The sequence below is a fragment of the Solanum stenotomum genome, chromosome 7 (assembly GCF_019186545.1).
Source record: "Solanum stenotomum isolate F172 chromosome 7, ASM1918654v1, whole genome shotgun sequence".
Classification (NCBI taxonomy): Eukaryota; Viridiplantae; Streptophyta; class Magnoliopsida; order Solanales; family Solanaceae; genus Solanum; species Solanum stenotomum.
Genome location: NC_064288.1, coordinates 59,671,432 through 59,686,870, shown reverse-complemented (window position 1 = coordinate 59,686,870; position 15,439 = coordinate 59,671,432). Strand labels below are relative to the sequence as shown.

Sequence of the window (15,439 nt, the reverse complement as noted above, 5' to 3'; positions counted from 1 at the left end):
TCTGATCTCACCTCCCATTTACAATAATTAAGAAGATTTGGAAATTTTAGACCATGGAGACAAGTATACGCATCGTTGAACACATCAATTATTTTATATTTTATACCCCATCGAAATCGACAAAAATATAAAGTATGTTCACTAAATGCCTCACAAAATCGCCAACTATAGTCTTCATCTATAGCAAGATTGTGAATTCCAAGGTCATCATCTCCTGATTCACAATGAATTTGCAATGGTAATATACTCTGATCAGGAAGTTTGTTGATAATGTGTACTTGAAGATCTGTAGTAAGACAAACTCTAGCAAGTGAAAGGTCAAGAGGGGATATGATTAATAACAACAAGAAGATTTTGATAAAAGAAATAACCATATTGAGGGAGAAAAAGATATGGAAAAGGTAAAAGGGGTTCTAGAGTTTTATACAAAAATAAATAAAATTACATACTAAGTATAATAATAACAAATATTCTAGTTTAGTCTACTTGTCAAAGTCTTGATTTGGGATAGCAATATTAATTACTTTGGATTTGATTCTATCATTTCAATTTTGGCATTAGATGACAGATAAGCATGTATCTTAATTATTTAATTTTTAAAGGTCAACATAATATTAATAAAAATTATAATTATAATTAAGTTATAAATTTTGAGAAAATCTTTAAAAAAATAATTTAAAAATCAACATAAATTACCTATTAATTTCATCTTATGTTTTTATATTTAATATAAAATTGAAAACATGAACCTAATAACATTTTTGTTTAGCCTAATAAACAGTTGTCTTAAAAAAACAATTTTATCTTCTTTCGAGCAATGTTTCCTTTTATATCGAAAAAAAAAAATCTTCAAATCATTAAATACATTTGTTTTTAAAAGTTTTACAAACACAAAATTAAGGGAGTCAAAATTTGTGAATTGATCAAAATTTAGACAGATTAAAATAAGATGACTTGATCAGAATAATAATAATTTATTCATTATGACTATATATAATATATTAAATACTTTTAAAAGTATTTGATAAGACTTCCATATATAGACAGGTAGTCTACATATCAGCCCAATTCTGATCGATTGAACAAATAAATAAGCAGGTCACGAACTTAGAGGGGGTCCAGGGGGGGGGGGGGGTAGTATTTTCATGTGTTAATTTTTCCATTTACACAAGTCAGTATAGATTTAAATAACGGAGAAGGACCTAAAATGTCCTCAACTATTTGAATTGTTATAGAACTACCCTTCATCCATCTTTGGGTCCCCAATTATATCTTTGACGTCAATCTTTTGGCTCAAAAATATCCTTCTGTCTAACGTATCATAATAGAGTCAAAATCACGGTTAGAGTCAGTCCGGATAAAAGGAAGAATCCAATCCCCTTCTTCCTGATATTATTGGCCTTACAGCGGGCCTAAGAGCAAGGAAGTCTCAACTCCCCAATCCCCAGGGTGAGGGGTGAACCTTCTGTCTGATTCAATCTCATCTATTGCTGCTTTCGAATCGGCTAAAAGAGTATTTTGATGTCACTTAGGAGAAGTATAGGGAAATGTGCCTGAGTCTTCTATAATAAGCAGTTGTGACTCGGTCTAGCTAGGACAGAGCCATCCTAAAGAGACTTTCTTCTGTTCTAGGTTTCCACAAAGCAGTATCAGGGTATGAGAACGCCTTTCTCCTAGATATAAACAAGTCTTTGGTTTAGATCAATCAATCCTCAATCCGGGCTCAATGACCGGAATGAATGGCTTTCTCCTATCTCCTCATGGATCCATATTCATAAGGTGGATGAAGGGTAATATTGCACCAAATCTCATAGTTTAAATAAGGGCATTTTAGGCCATTTTTCGTTAAAATAATTTGAAATTACTTAATATATAAGCTCACATAATTAATTGACTTGATTTTGAATTTCATAGTAAATTAAAAATTAAAAAAAAAAGTTAGGCATCTACTCTCTAAACTCACCCCCCCCCCCCCACCCCTTCCTCTTCACTTCTTATCTTTTTCATTTTTATTTTTTATTTGGATCTTGTCCACCTTTGTAAAAAAAAAATCTTCAATTTATGACAAACAAGAGAGAAAAGATAAGGAAAATAATGATGCATTCATATAGAAATAATTAGTTCAATAAAAGTTGACTTAATTAAGCAAATATGTATGAATATTACATTTTTCTTTTGTGTGTACCCAAAATTCAAAATAAAAAAATAAAAATAATCATACACTCTCCATTTCTATTTAGTTGTCATGTTACATTTTTCAAAAGTCAATTTGACTAATTTTTAAAGTTAAATTAGATTACATTAATTCGATATTTTAAACTAAAAATTTAGATATTTAAAAACTATACGGAAATTACTATAAATTGCAATTTTTTAAACATCGATATGATGAAAAAATATATCATAAAATGTTAGACAAAGTTCTTATCATTTGACTTTGAAACGTGAACGGAGGAGGGAGTATTTATTTTGGATAAAGAGATCTTATTTTGGATAATAATAAATAAGAAAGATAAATGATATTCTAAGTATTGTAGTGAAACACAAAAGAAGTTATGAAATCTTATTTATTTATTTAACACAAACATTGGTCCTATTCCCTATTGCCAATGTATATAAGTCAATGGTGATAAAAATATGTACCTCCATGACGGTAGTGAGACATATTTTAGCAATTGAAAGGTCAAGAGGAGTGATTAGTAACAACAAGAAGATATTGATCAAGGAGATAGTCATATTGAGGGAGAAAAAAGAAGTATGGAAAAGGTAAAAGGGGTTCTAGAGTTATATACAAAAAAAATATGTATATAATAAGTATAATATATAATAATAATAATAATAATAATAAATATTCTAATTTAGTCAACTCCTCAACTATAGTATAATAATTAATTATAATAATAATAATAGATATTCTACTTTAGTAAATTCCTTAATATTTTGATTTTGATTTTGATTTGATTCTATCCTTTCATTTCATTGTTCAAAGTAAGTTAATATTTCAAAGTTCAAGAAAGATGTTTGAAATCCTTTTCCATATTTGTCATTTTCCTTTAATGATATGATATTTTGTAGGAGATAAATTGCACTATTTGTAAAGTTATATTCATCATTTCACAAAGGATAATAGTGGAAAGTATAGTATAAATTATGTCATTGATTGTGTTTCTTAATAATTATGTATTGTCTCACAAATTCAGTTAATATGGAATAGAGGAAGTAATAAAGATCATGACATAATTAAGTGGATAAATTTTGAAAAATAATCTTCAAGTTTTTAAAGGAATAATATTCAATACAAATTACCTATTATTCATCTTATATTTTTTATATTTAATATTAAAATTGAAAACATGCCCCTAACTACGTTTTTGTTTAGCCTAATAAAATGTTTTTAAACAGTTTTCCTTAAAAAAACATTTTATCTTTAGCAAAATGTTTCCTTTTCTATCACAAATGCATTTATTTTTTAAAGTTTTACAAACACAAAATAAAGTCAAATGAGTGAATTGAGCAAAATTTAGACCAATCAAAATAAAATAAATTAACAAATGACCGAATTATATATCAATTCACCCAAAAACTACTTGGGGCTAAAAAGATTCAGTCATATATGGGCTAAAATGGTTAAAATTATATTATATATATATATACACGCACTATAATTGTCCCTTAAATTAAATAGGAGTACTAAAATCGAATATTTGTGCACTTGCCCCTTTTTTTATCCGAAGGAAGTATATAAGTTCTCACGTGCTTTCTGGTAAATGTCGAACACCCTTAACTGTGAAAAAAACCCTCGCATATATCGATGGATCCCTCCATGTATCGAGGTGTTAATATATGATTCAAGTCGTAAAAGTAATTGTTATAAAGAAAAAAATAAATAGGAGACATTATAATGTTCCCACAGAAAGGAGAAAGTTGAGAATAACAAGATAAGAAATTGAGAAATACACTTTAGAATTCTTTTTTTTTTTACTTCTCATTTTATTTAAAACAAATATAACACAAACATCTTAATTCCCTAAGACCACTCTAAATAATGATACATATAATATGTCTCACTTGTACTATTAAACAATTCCAAATAAAAACCATCTGCCCTTGCCTCCCATTTACAATTAGTTAAAATATTTGGATTTCCTGTACCTTTGACACATGTATATGGATCGTTAAACACATCGAATACCTTCTCTTTTGAACCCCACCAAAAATGACAAAAGAATAAAGTTCTACTGAGAATTGCCTCGCAAAACGACCAATTAAACACTTGATTTATAGCAAGATCATGATATCCGAGATCATCATTCTTTGACGCGCAATGAAATGTCAGTTTCGGAGAGTGAGAAGGAAGTTTGTTGGTAATATATACTGTGTACTTTGAGCCAAATGGACAATGTTTTGCTATTGAAAGGTTGAATGGAGTGATAAGTACCAAGAAAAAGATGTTGATCAATGAGAGAGACATTTTGAGTAAATGAGTATTAAAAAGGAATGAGAGTTTTGGAATTTTATATATAAAAAAAATAGTTTAATTTAGCCAAATACAAAATCTTTGACCTGGACTATGACAATTTGAACTTAGTTTGAAATCATTAAATATTTTTTGACTTTTCATCTTTAGGGATAATATACAATTGACTTGTTTCAACGTTACATTTAAACTCTATGGGTTCTAATTCTTATTAAAAAGATAAGTAAACAATCAAATTATTTCTATAAAATTAAATACATTTTTTAGAAAAATGTTTTTCATATTTTTTTATATTTGGTTGGTCTTTTATATATATGTGTGTGACATTTCATATTTATTGTCTCCTAATCCCTTGAACCCCGGCCCCACCCCTTGACCATCCCAACCACTCCGTCACCCTTGAACCCCCACCCCACTACGCCCATTCCTTACCACATCCTGTCTCTATAGTGTTTTACTCGATAACCATATAAATACTTTTGAGATAATATTTTTTTACTTACTTATCAAACAATAGAAAAAGAACATTTTCTATAAAAAAAAATATATTCTTCGTACCAAATACTTTCAAGATACCAAACATTTTCCTTTAATAGAAAACGTTTTCAAAATTAAGTAGGACAAAGGTGACATACAATGTAAATAAGTAAGAAATGAATCCAACGCGAATTTGTATTGCGGGGAAGGAAAAACGAGCAGTTTACGCTTTAGTAGCTATCATTTTCACTGGCTCTAGTATTCACAGGCTTTCAAAGAATGAAATACTATCAAGCACCCTTCACTATTTCGAATAGCATTTAGTTGCGCTTTAATTTGAGTATCCAACATCAAGCAAAAAAAAAAAGACCTAAAAATAACAACGTGCTATAATTAAACCTTCTTTACTCCCACACGGAGTTCAAAGCTAGATCGAGCATCATTTTTATCAGATCGTCCACAACTATTATTCATAGAGATTTACTTGTAATTACCATTAAATTGAAGTATATATAAACAAGACTACCACTTAGAATAACGATACAAATCTGTAACTTTTCCGGGGCCTACATAAGTTCCCAAATAAAAACCATCTGACTTCACCACCCATGCACATTGTATTGTAATCTTTGGAAGTAATCCATCTTCAACACAATGTACTGGATCATCAAACACATTAAAGACTTTACTCTTCGAATCCCACCAAAAATGACAAAAGAATAAAGTCGTCCATGCAAGTGCTTGACAAAATGACCACTTAAATTCTTGATTAACGGTAAGATAATGGTCACCAAGATCGTCATCACCAGAAGCACAATGAATTTTAAGAAGTGAGGAGTTGGAAGGGAGATTGTTAATAACATGAACCTCAAACCTATTAGTAAGGAAACATGCTTTTGTTGTTGAAAGGTTAAGGGGAGTTATCAATAATAATAATATTAAGAAGATGTTGATCAAGGGGAGAGTCATTTTGAGAATTAAATAGCAAAGGATTTTACTAGGTGAAATTGGGGGTTATGATTTTATTTTATTTTATAGAGAAAAAATAATTGAGTTTAGTCAACTCTTACAAAAACTTGGTTTGGAATTACAACTATATATTTGTATCTTTTCAAAAGCATTGAATTACACCATTAAATGTCGTTTACCTTAATTTTGTTTTCTCTTTATATTGTTATATATACTTGAGTGAAAATTGTTAAATCTTTTACCTTAATTATTGTAATAAAGTATGTGATCAACCCGGCCCCCTCTTCTTTTTTGTAGCTAGGTCCTTCTCTAACCTTTATATAAGGCGCCTGTTTCGTTCATTTGATTGTCAAGTTAACTTATAAAAAGAGGTTAAAATTGAACTTTTTCGCAAAATACAAGACTAATCTAGAGTGTGTTTTTTTTCCTTCTCAAAATTAAAAAAAAAAAACAGATAAATAAAAAAGTAAGCCACACTAAAATTCCATCATAATATATTTCCTTCCAACTTTAAATACACAAAACATCAATGGAACATGTTATATTCCCTAAGACCAATCACCATCATGATCCATAAAATATGTATTATTCCCAGCAGTAGTATTATACATCTCCAAATAAAAACCATCTTGTCTCACTTCCCATTTACAATAGTGTAGAAAATTTTCATATAGTCCATGGTGGATACAGAAGATGACGTCATCAAACACAGTAATAGAAGCATTCTTTGGACCCCACCAAAAGTTACAAAAATACAAAGTACTAAGGCTAATTGACTCGCAAAACGACCAATGTAAGTCTTCATTTATGGCAACATACTTGTTTGCAATTTCATCATCCTTTGACGCGCAATGAACTTTTAATTGTGGGGTATTGATAGGAAGTTTGTTGATAACATGTATTTCGTACTTTGGTGTAAAGAATGTACATTTTTTCGCTAGTGAAAGGTCAAGATCATGAGTGATCAGTAACAACAAGAAAAAGATTTTGATAAAGGGAAGAGCCATATTTGGAGAAGCTAAGTATTGAAAATGAATTAAAGGGGAGAGAGGGGTTCTTGGTTATAAGTAATGTGGTGTGGATGTATTACAACTATATATTTGTATCTATTCAAAAGCTTTGAATTACCATTGAATGTAAAAAGGAAAAAAGTGGAATATAGTCAAGTCAACAAAATCTTTATTTGGAAAAAAAATGAAATAAGTATTGAAAATGAAAAGGGGGAGGGAACTTTGGTTTTTTATAGAAAAAATAATAATCTAATTTTAGTTAGGAAAATATATAATTACATTCATTAACTTATCCCAAAGTTTTAAGTTTTACCTAAGTTTTGTGGGAGACCTATCAACCCAGACCCCTCTTCTTTTTATTAGCTAAGTCCTTCTCTAACCTTTATATAAGGCGCCTATTTAGTTCATTTGATTATCGATATAGAGAGATCGATGATAACAAATGAAAAGACCTAGTATGTTTATAGTTCGACATGGCTCAAGTAAATAAGTCTTTTGATCCTACAAACCTTTATTTAATTTTTATCTCATTATATAATTTCGACAAAAGACAAGGGTAAATTTAGAAATTTTTTTTTTGGAAAGCCACACTAAAATTCCATCATAATATATTTCCTTCCAACTTTAAATAAACGAAACATCAATGGAACACATTATATTCCCTAAGACCAATCACTAATGTGATCCATAAAATATGTCATATTCCCATCAGTAGTATTATATATCTCCAAATAAAAACCATCTTGTCTTACTTCCCATTTACAATAGTTTAAATAATTTAAATACTGACCATGGTGGATACAACCGATTGGGTCATCAAACACAGTAATAGACTTATTCATTGAACCCCACCAAAAGTGACAAAAAAATAAAATATTATCAAAAAACGATTCGTAAAACGACCAATGTAAGTCTTCATCTATGTCAAGATACTCATTTCCAATTTCATCATCCTTTGACGCGCAATGAACTTGCAATTGCGGGTATTACTAGGAAGTTTGTTGATAATATGTACCTGATATGTTGGTTGAAAAAGGCATTTTTTTTGTGAACAAAAGGTTAAGATTAGGAGTGACCAATAAAAAGAAGAAAAAGATGTTGAAATAAAGAGCCATATTATATTAGGGAGAAGCTAAGTATTGCAAATGAATTAAAGGGGAGAGAGGGCTTATATAGTTATAAATAGGAGTGTCAAATGGGCGGGTTGGGTTGAAATTGGAGATTTTAAAATGGGTTGAAATAGAATTGGTTGGGTCCTGACCCGCCCAAGTTTACTTTAGGTTCAAATGGACTTAAAGCAGGTTGGGTCTAGACCCGCTTAATATCAATAATTTTCATATATTGTTATTTAAGTTTTAACCACAACTTGAATTTCAACTCAAGAAATTTTTTAAAAAGAAGTTACAAATTGATAGATAAATCCTAAAAGATATAAAATAGATAGTAATTCATAACTTCAATATAGGAACCTACATTACATCAAATACAAATAAAGAGTCTTAAAACAGGTTGAAATTGGAGATTAAATTGAGCTTAATTGAGGATTCTTTTAAAATGGATTAAGACTTAATTGAGTTGAGATTGAAATTCAAATTATCTTGAGTCAAACCCTTAAAGTTTTGGACGGATTGGGCGGGTAACCTATAGTTGGGCTCATTTTTGACACTCCTAGTTATAAGTATTGTGTTGTCATTAAGGTGTGTCAATGGTTGTGGTAAAAAAAACATATAATTATGAAACTAGTAGGACTAGAACACACAACTTCAAGAAATTTATGCAATGCCTTAACCACGAGACAAAGCCTTCAACTTGTGTCAAGAGATGTTAATACTTATATATATATAAAATCAAAGTCGACATTTATATACATTGTAATTTTCCGACGATTAGGTAAGGGTGGGTCCGCCCCACTAGTAGATACAAATGATGTTTTTTTTGCTTTGTATTAATTCTCAGTTGATAATAAATAAAATCAGTTTATTTACTAAAAATAAGGTAGAAATATTAAAGGGAGCTTTGTAAGTGCACGGGTTGAATTTATGAATTTATGACCTGTTTACCCTTAAAAGATAGAAGTAGTTTTTGGAGAAAAAAAACAATTTGGCAAAAAGTGTTGATCATACAAATTGTCATTTTTGGTAAAATATTTAATTCCTAAAAACAAAAATATTTTTGGTAAAATATTTAAATTCTCAAAAACTAAAAAAAAAAGTTTTGGGGCCAAATTCTATTTTTACGAAACTTTTACAAATTTAGAATTTATCCTAAACTTTTATATTTTATAAAAATATTTCATCATTTATTAATCCCAATTTGACAAGTTTGAGAAATACACCATAAAGAGACTCACTCAATTTATATAATGTATTTATATTTATGATGTGTATGTTGTTATTTGACTCTCAATTATGTAATTGTATTGTTCTATAGAATTTGTTAAAATAAAATTAGAAAATTGTTTATAAGCAGGTAATTAAGAGCTTATAATCTTTGAGTTTAATGTTTATTATGAAATGTGATACTACAAACTTATGGTAATTTTTTATTTAGTTTATATAGAACTTATGGATATAAATTATATTTGAGAAAATGGTCTTAAACCCCTCAATCTATTACTCAACTCTCAATTACACACTTATTTTTTATGGGGGTCTTATTACCTCTGAACATTTTAAAAGTATAAATATATACACCCTTAGAAACGCACACCCAGATTTATATAAAAAGTGAATTTCACGCGCCTTGCCACGTAATATTACCCTTTTTTAAATAAAAAAATCCTTTATTCTGCAATTATTTTTCATCTATATTTCCTTCTTTCACTTTTCTTTTCCATTCCTCTTTTATTTTGATCTTGACAATTGATTTTCCAGATTTGAGGATACATTCTATGATCGCCACTATCTTCTTCGAGCTTCACCGGAGTTATGAACACTAGCAAAATTTTGAAGCTCTCTATTGAAGCTAGAATTTAACAATGTTGAGCAACCCATTTCGATTATTGGGTCTTTTCCATTAAACCTAATGGTTTCATTGATAAATTCTACTCCATTGATGGAACTGTTACTTGATGATTTTTTCTCCATTAATGACTCTAAAGTTCGATCCTCTTGACTTTCGATTTTAATTTTGAGTTATTGTCAAGTTTTCGCACTGATGAGAAATGAATTTACTATGAGAAATTTATGATTTGAGAATGAAAGTTAACTTAATGATGAGAGGTTAGTGAGGGCGGCGACTTGGTGGTAGAGCAGAGCCACCGTCGATGACTTTCGATTTTGATTTTGAGTTATTGTCAATTTTTCACACCGATGAGAAGTGAATTAACTGTGAGAAATTTGTGATTTGAGAATAAAAATTAACTTTATGATGAAAGATTGGTGAGGGTGGCAACTTGATGGTGGAACAGAGTTGTCGCCGATGTTGCTTTGATGAAGAGAAGAACAAAGACGATAAAAAGCTGTCGATTTTTCTTTGATGAAGAGAAAAGAAAGACTATTAAAAATATAAATAAAAGGAAACAGAAAGATTATTGAAGAATCAAAAAATTATAATATGAAATTTAAGTAATACTTTTAAAATTAAAGTTTTAATTATTATTTTTTACCTCTCACTCTCTTTGAGAGAGGGAACTACACTTTTTTTGTCACCTCATCATTTAGGGAGCAAATAATTCTACTTTAAAATAGTGTAAGGGGGTAATAGGACTCCATAATGAATAAGTGTGTAGTTGAGTTTCGAGTATAGGTTGAGGGGGTTTTAGACCATTTTCTCATTATATTTCTTTAAAAAGTCAAATATTTTCCAAAAACAATTATGGTCAAACACATGATGAAAATTCATCCTAAGTAATTATTTTTTTATTAGAAGTGTTGAATCTCATGGATTTATCATCAGTCATTGCTTCAGGGAAGCCAACAAACCTGCTGATATATTAGCATCCAGGAGTTATAGTGTTGATGCAATACACGAGTTCAACTCTTTCTCTGATCTCCCGAGGGAAGTTAGGGGATTAATTAACACAGATAGATGGGAGCTCCCTTCCTTCAGAATGCAACTAGTTAAACCTTCTAATTTTATTTACGAACCCCCCTGAATCCTCTTTGTCAAGGAGTCACGTTAGTAGGGTAATAGCTAACTTAGACTCCCCCCTTTCTTTTGGTGTTAACTTGTAGAGTTTATCTAACTCTAGTTCTACCCCAAGATCTTGTATTAAGTTTGGTATACCAAACTTCAAAATGTAATTTTTTCATATCAATGATCATTGGAGGCAGTTAAAAAAAAATGAACTATAAATTTAAACACATGACATGCATGTATTGACTTGGTGTGTACACCCTTTGCGGGTAACTTTTACCCTATAATTATGTCAAGTTTTAATTAAATTGAATCTCAAATTCACTCTAAGTTATCCATCGATCAGGATGTTGCAATATTGCACTCAAAATAATCTTGATTTGGATTGCAACTATTAATTGTACCTTTTCAAAAGCATTGAGTTACCATTAAATGTGTTTTGACTATTTTTCTCTTTAATTAAATTGTTTGTTTGGTTTAATGGACTTAATATTATAAATAGCTACACGTCAATTTTTTTATTTTTCTTTAATTAAGCCATTCACAAGGACTAATTTGGACATTTTAGTCTAGCTATATTATGTTGGTTTGTTAGTGATTTAATGACAAATTCAAGCTAAAATTATAACAATGAGAATATAGATGAGGCGAATCTTTAATCTTTTAGAAGTTAGACTGCCTTAGAAAAGTAAAAAAGAAAATGAATTTTTTTTCTAATATTATAAAACAAGAATATGATAAATAAGAAAGAAAGTCGAACTGAAATTTCCGTCTTATTTCTCCTTCTCAATTAATAGAATAAACAAGATCACAAATAAAACATTATATTCTCTAATACCACACATTTATACGATCCATGTAATGTGTCATTACTAGCATTATATTGTTCCAAAATAAAAACCATCTTCCCTCACCTCCCAATTACAATAATTTATTTCATTTCGAGTTGGTCCATTATGGACACAATAGTGTGGGTCATCATACACAGTAAAAACCTTATCTTTCGAGCCCCATCAAAAATGACAAAAGTATAAAGTACTAGCAAAAAGTCTCTCGCAAAACGACCAATTAAAATCTTCATCAATGGGAAGATTTATGTTTCCAAGTTCTTGATTCTTGGACGCACAATGAATTTGTAATGGTGGAGTATTAGGAGGAAGTTCGTTAATAACATGTACCAGATATTTTTCTGAAAAAATACATTTTTTTGCTAGTGAAAGGTCAAGAGGAGTAACCAATAACCACAAAAAGAGGTCAAAATTAAATTTTCACAAAATACAAATGCAAATTTCTTAGTTTTTTTTTTCAAAATTAAAAAGATAAAGATAAATAAGAAAGTAAGCCACACTAAAATTCCATCATAATATATTTCCTTCCAACTTTAAATAAACAAAACATCAGTGGAACATATTATATTATTTCCCTAAGACCAATAATTATTGTGATACATAAAATATGACGTATTCTTAATATCAGTAGTATTATACATCTCTAAATAAAAACCATCTTGCCTTACTTCCCATTTACAATAGTTTAAATAATTTGCATACAGACCATGGTGGACACAAGATCCTGCATCATCAAACACTGTAATAGACTTATTCATTGAACCCCACCAAAAGTGACAAAAATATAAAGTATTTTCAAAAAATGACTCGCAAAACGACCAATATAAATCTTCATCTATGTCAAGATAGTCATTTGCAATTTCGTCATCCTTTGACGCGCAATGAACTTGCAATTGTGGGGTATTACTAGGAAGTTTGTTGATAATACGTACCTGATATGTTGGTGAAAAAAAGCAACCTTTCGCTAGCGAAAGGTCAAGATTAGGAGTTATCAATAACAATAACAAGAAGAAAAAGATGTTGAAATAAAGAGCCATATTATATTAGGGAGAAGCTAAGTATTGCAAATGAATTAAAGGGGAGAGAGGGCTTATATAGTTATAAGTAGGGGTGTCAAATGGGCGGGTTGGGTTGAAATAGAATTGGTTGGGTCTTGATCCGTTCAAGTTTACTTTGGGCTCAAATGGGCCTAAAAATGATTTGGGTCTTGACCTATCCAATTTGACCCGCTTAATCTGAATAATTTTAATATATTGTTAAGTTTTATAACCACAATTATTGAATTTCAACCGAAGAAATTTTTTAAAAAGAAGTTACAAATGGATAGAAATTCCTAAAAGTTATAAAACATATAGTAATTTATACATCCAATATAGGAAGTAGGAATATACATTACATCAATACAAATAAAAAGTCTTAAAACGTGTTGAAATTGGAGATTAAATTGTGCTCAATTGAGGATTCTCTTAAAATGGGTTAAGACTTGAATGAGTTGAGATAAAACCCAATTCAAATTATCTTGAGTCCAACCCTTAAAATTTTGAACGGATTGGACAGGTCACCTATAGTTGAGCTTGTTTTTGATACCTGTAGTTATAAGTAGTGTGATGTCATTAAGGTGTGTCAATAGTTGCAATAAAAAACATAATTATGAGGCTAGTAAGACAAGAATATGCAACTTCGAAAAATTTCTACAACGCCTTAACCACTAGATAAAACTTTTAATTTGCGTCAAGAAGTGTTAATACTTGTATATATATATTTATTAAATCAAAATTTGACCTCTATATACGTTATAATGTTTCGACGATTAAGTAATGGTAGGTCCACCCCACTAGTAGGTACAATCACTACATCAAAAATGATCATTAGCGGCAATTAACACTCTTTGTATATGTCCCTAAAGTCTTTAGCGACATTGGTTCTAATGGCACTTAACTAATGCCGGTAAAGAGTTTAGCACTCTTTATTAATGTCAATATTTATTACCGCTAAAAGTTGTTTTTATTGTAGTGAATTGATTTTTTTTGCGTTGTATTAATTCAACCCTTAAAAAAAGTTTATTTACTAAAAAAAAAAAGGTAAGAAATATTAAAAGGGGTTTTTAAGTGCAGAGGTTGAATTTATGAATTTATGACCTGTATACCCTTAAAAGGTAGAAGTAGTTTTTGGAAAAGAAAAACAATTTGGCAAAAAGTTTTGATCATATAAATTGTCATTTTTGTGTAGATATTTTTGGTAAAATATTCCAATTCCCTAAAAGTAGAAAAAAATAAGTTTTGGGGACAAATTCTATCTTTAGGAAATTTTTACAAATTTAGAATTTATCCTAAACTTTTATATTTTATAAAAATATCTCATCATTTATTAATCCCAATTTAACAAGTTTGAGAAACACACCATAAAGAGATTCACTCAATTTATATAATTTATTTTTATTTATGACGTGTTTGTTGCTATTTGACTCTCAAAGTATGTAATGGTATTGTTCCATGGAACTTGTTAAATTAAAATTTGAAAATTGTTTATAAGGAGGTAAGAGCTTATAATCTTTGAGTTTAATTTTTATTATGAAATATGTTCATTATTAAATGATAATACAAATTTATGGATATTTTTTTTAGTTTATATAGAACTTATGTATATAAATTATATGTTTTTTAAAAAGTCGAATATTTGCCCAAAAAACTTATGGCCAAAAACATGGTGAAACTTCACCCTAAGTAATTATGTTTTTGGATAGAAGTATTGAAACTGAACATAAGTCGTGGATGTACTCGATAAAAAGATATTAATAAGAACTATTTTCCCTTAAAATGACTAAAATTAATACCCTTAAAGTTTTAACACAAAAATAAGCATATTATTGCATATTTTTAATTCTATAATTATGTCAAATCTTAATTAAATTGAATCTCAAATTCACACTAATTAAGTTATCCATTGATTAGGGTGTTGCAATATTGCACTCAAAATCTTGATTTGGATTGCAACTATTAATTGTACCTTTTCAAAAGCATTGAGTTACCATTAAATGTGTTTTGACTATTTTTCTCTTTAATTAACTTGTTTGTTTGGTTAAATTGACTTAATATTATCAATAGTTACACGCCAATTTTATTTTTATTTTTTAAAATTAAGCCATTCACAAGGATTAATTTGGACATGTTAGTCTAGCTATAATGTTGGTTTGTTAGTGATTTAATGACAAATTCAAGCTAAAATTATAACAGCGAGAATATTGATGAGTCGAATCTTTAATCGAGGGAAAAGAAGTTAAACTTTCTTAGCAAAGTAAAAAAGAAAATGGTTTTTTTCTAATAATAAAAAAACAAGAATATATATGATAAATAAGAAAGAAAATCGAAGTAAAATTTCCGTCTTATTTTCTCTTCTCACTTAATAAAATTAACAAGATCACAAACAAAACATTATATTCTCTAATACCACACATTATTACGATGCATGTAATATGTGTCATTACTAGCATTATATTGTTCCAAATAAAAACCATCTTCCCTCACCTCCCATTTACAATAATTTAATTCATTTCGAGTTGGTCCATTGTGGACACAATAATT

General features: G+C 29.2%; 2 protein-coding genes across 2 annotated transcripts; both read right to left on the bottom strand.

The window, feature by feature from the left end:
- Positions 1-6,471: 6,471 nt before the first annotated feature.
- LOC125871953 (S-protein homolog 5-like) lies at positions 6,472-6,930 on the bottom strand. The gene has a single exon (XM_049552671.1). It carries the CDS (start codon positions 6,928-6,930, stop codon positions 6,472-6,474), a length of 459 nt encoding a protein of 152 aa, XP_049408628.1.
- A 5,503-nt stretch (positions 6,931-12,433) lies between these two features.
- Positions 12,434-12,895, bottom strand: LOC125871844 (S-protein homolog 2-like). The gene has a single exon (XM_049552527.1). It carries the CDS (start codon positions 12,893-12,895, stop codon positions 12,434-12,436), a length of 462 nt encoding a protein of 153 aa, XP_049408484.1.
- Positions 12,896-15,439: the final 2,544 nt, after the last annotated feature.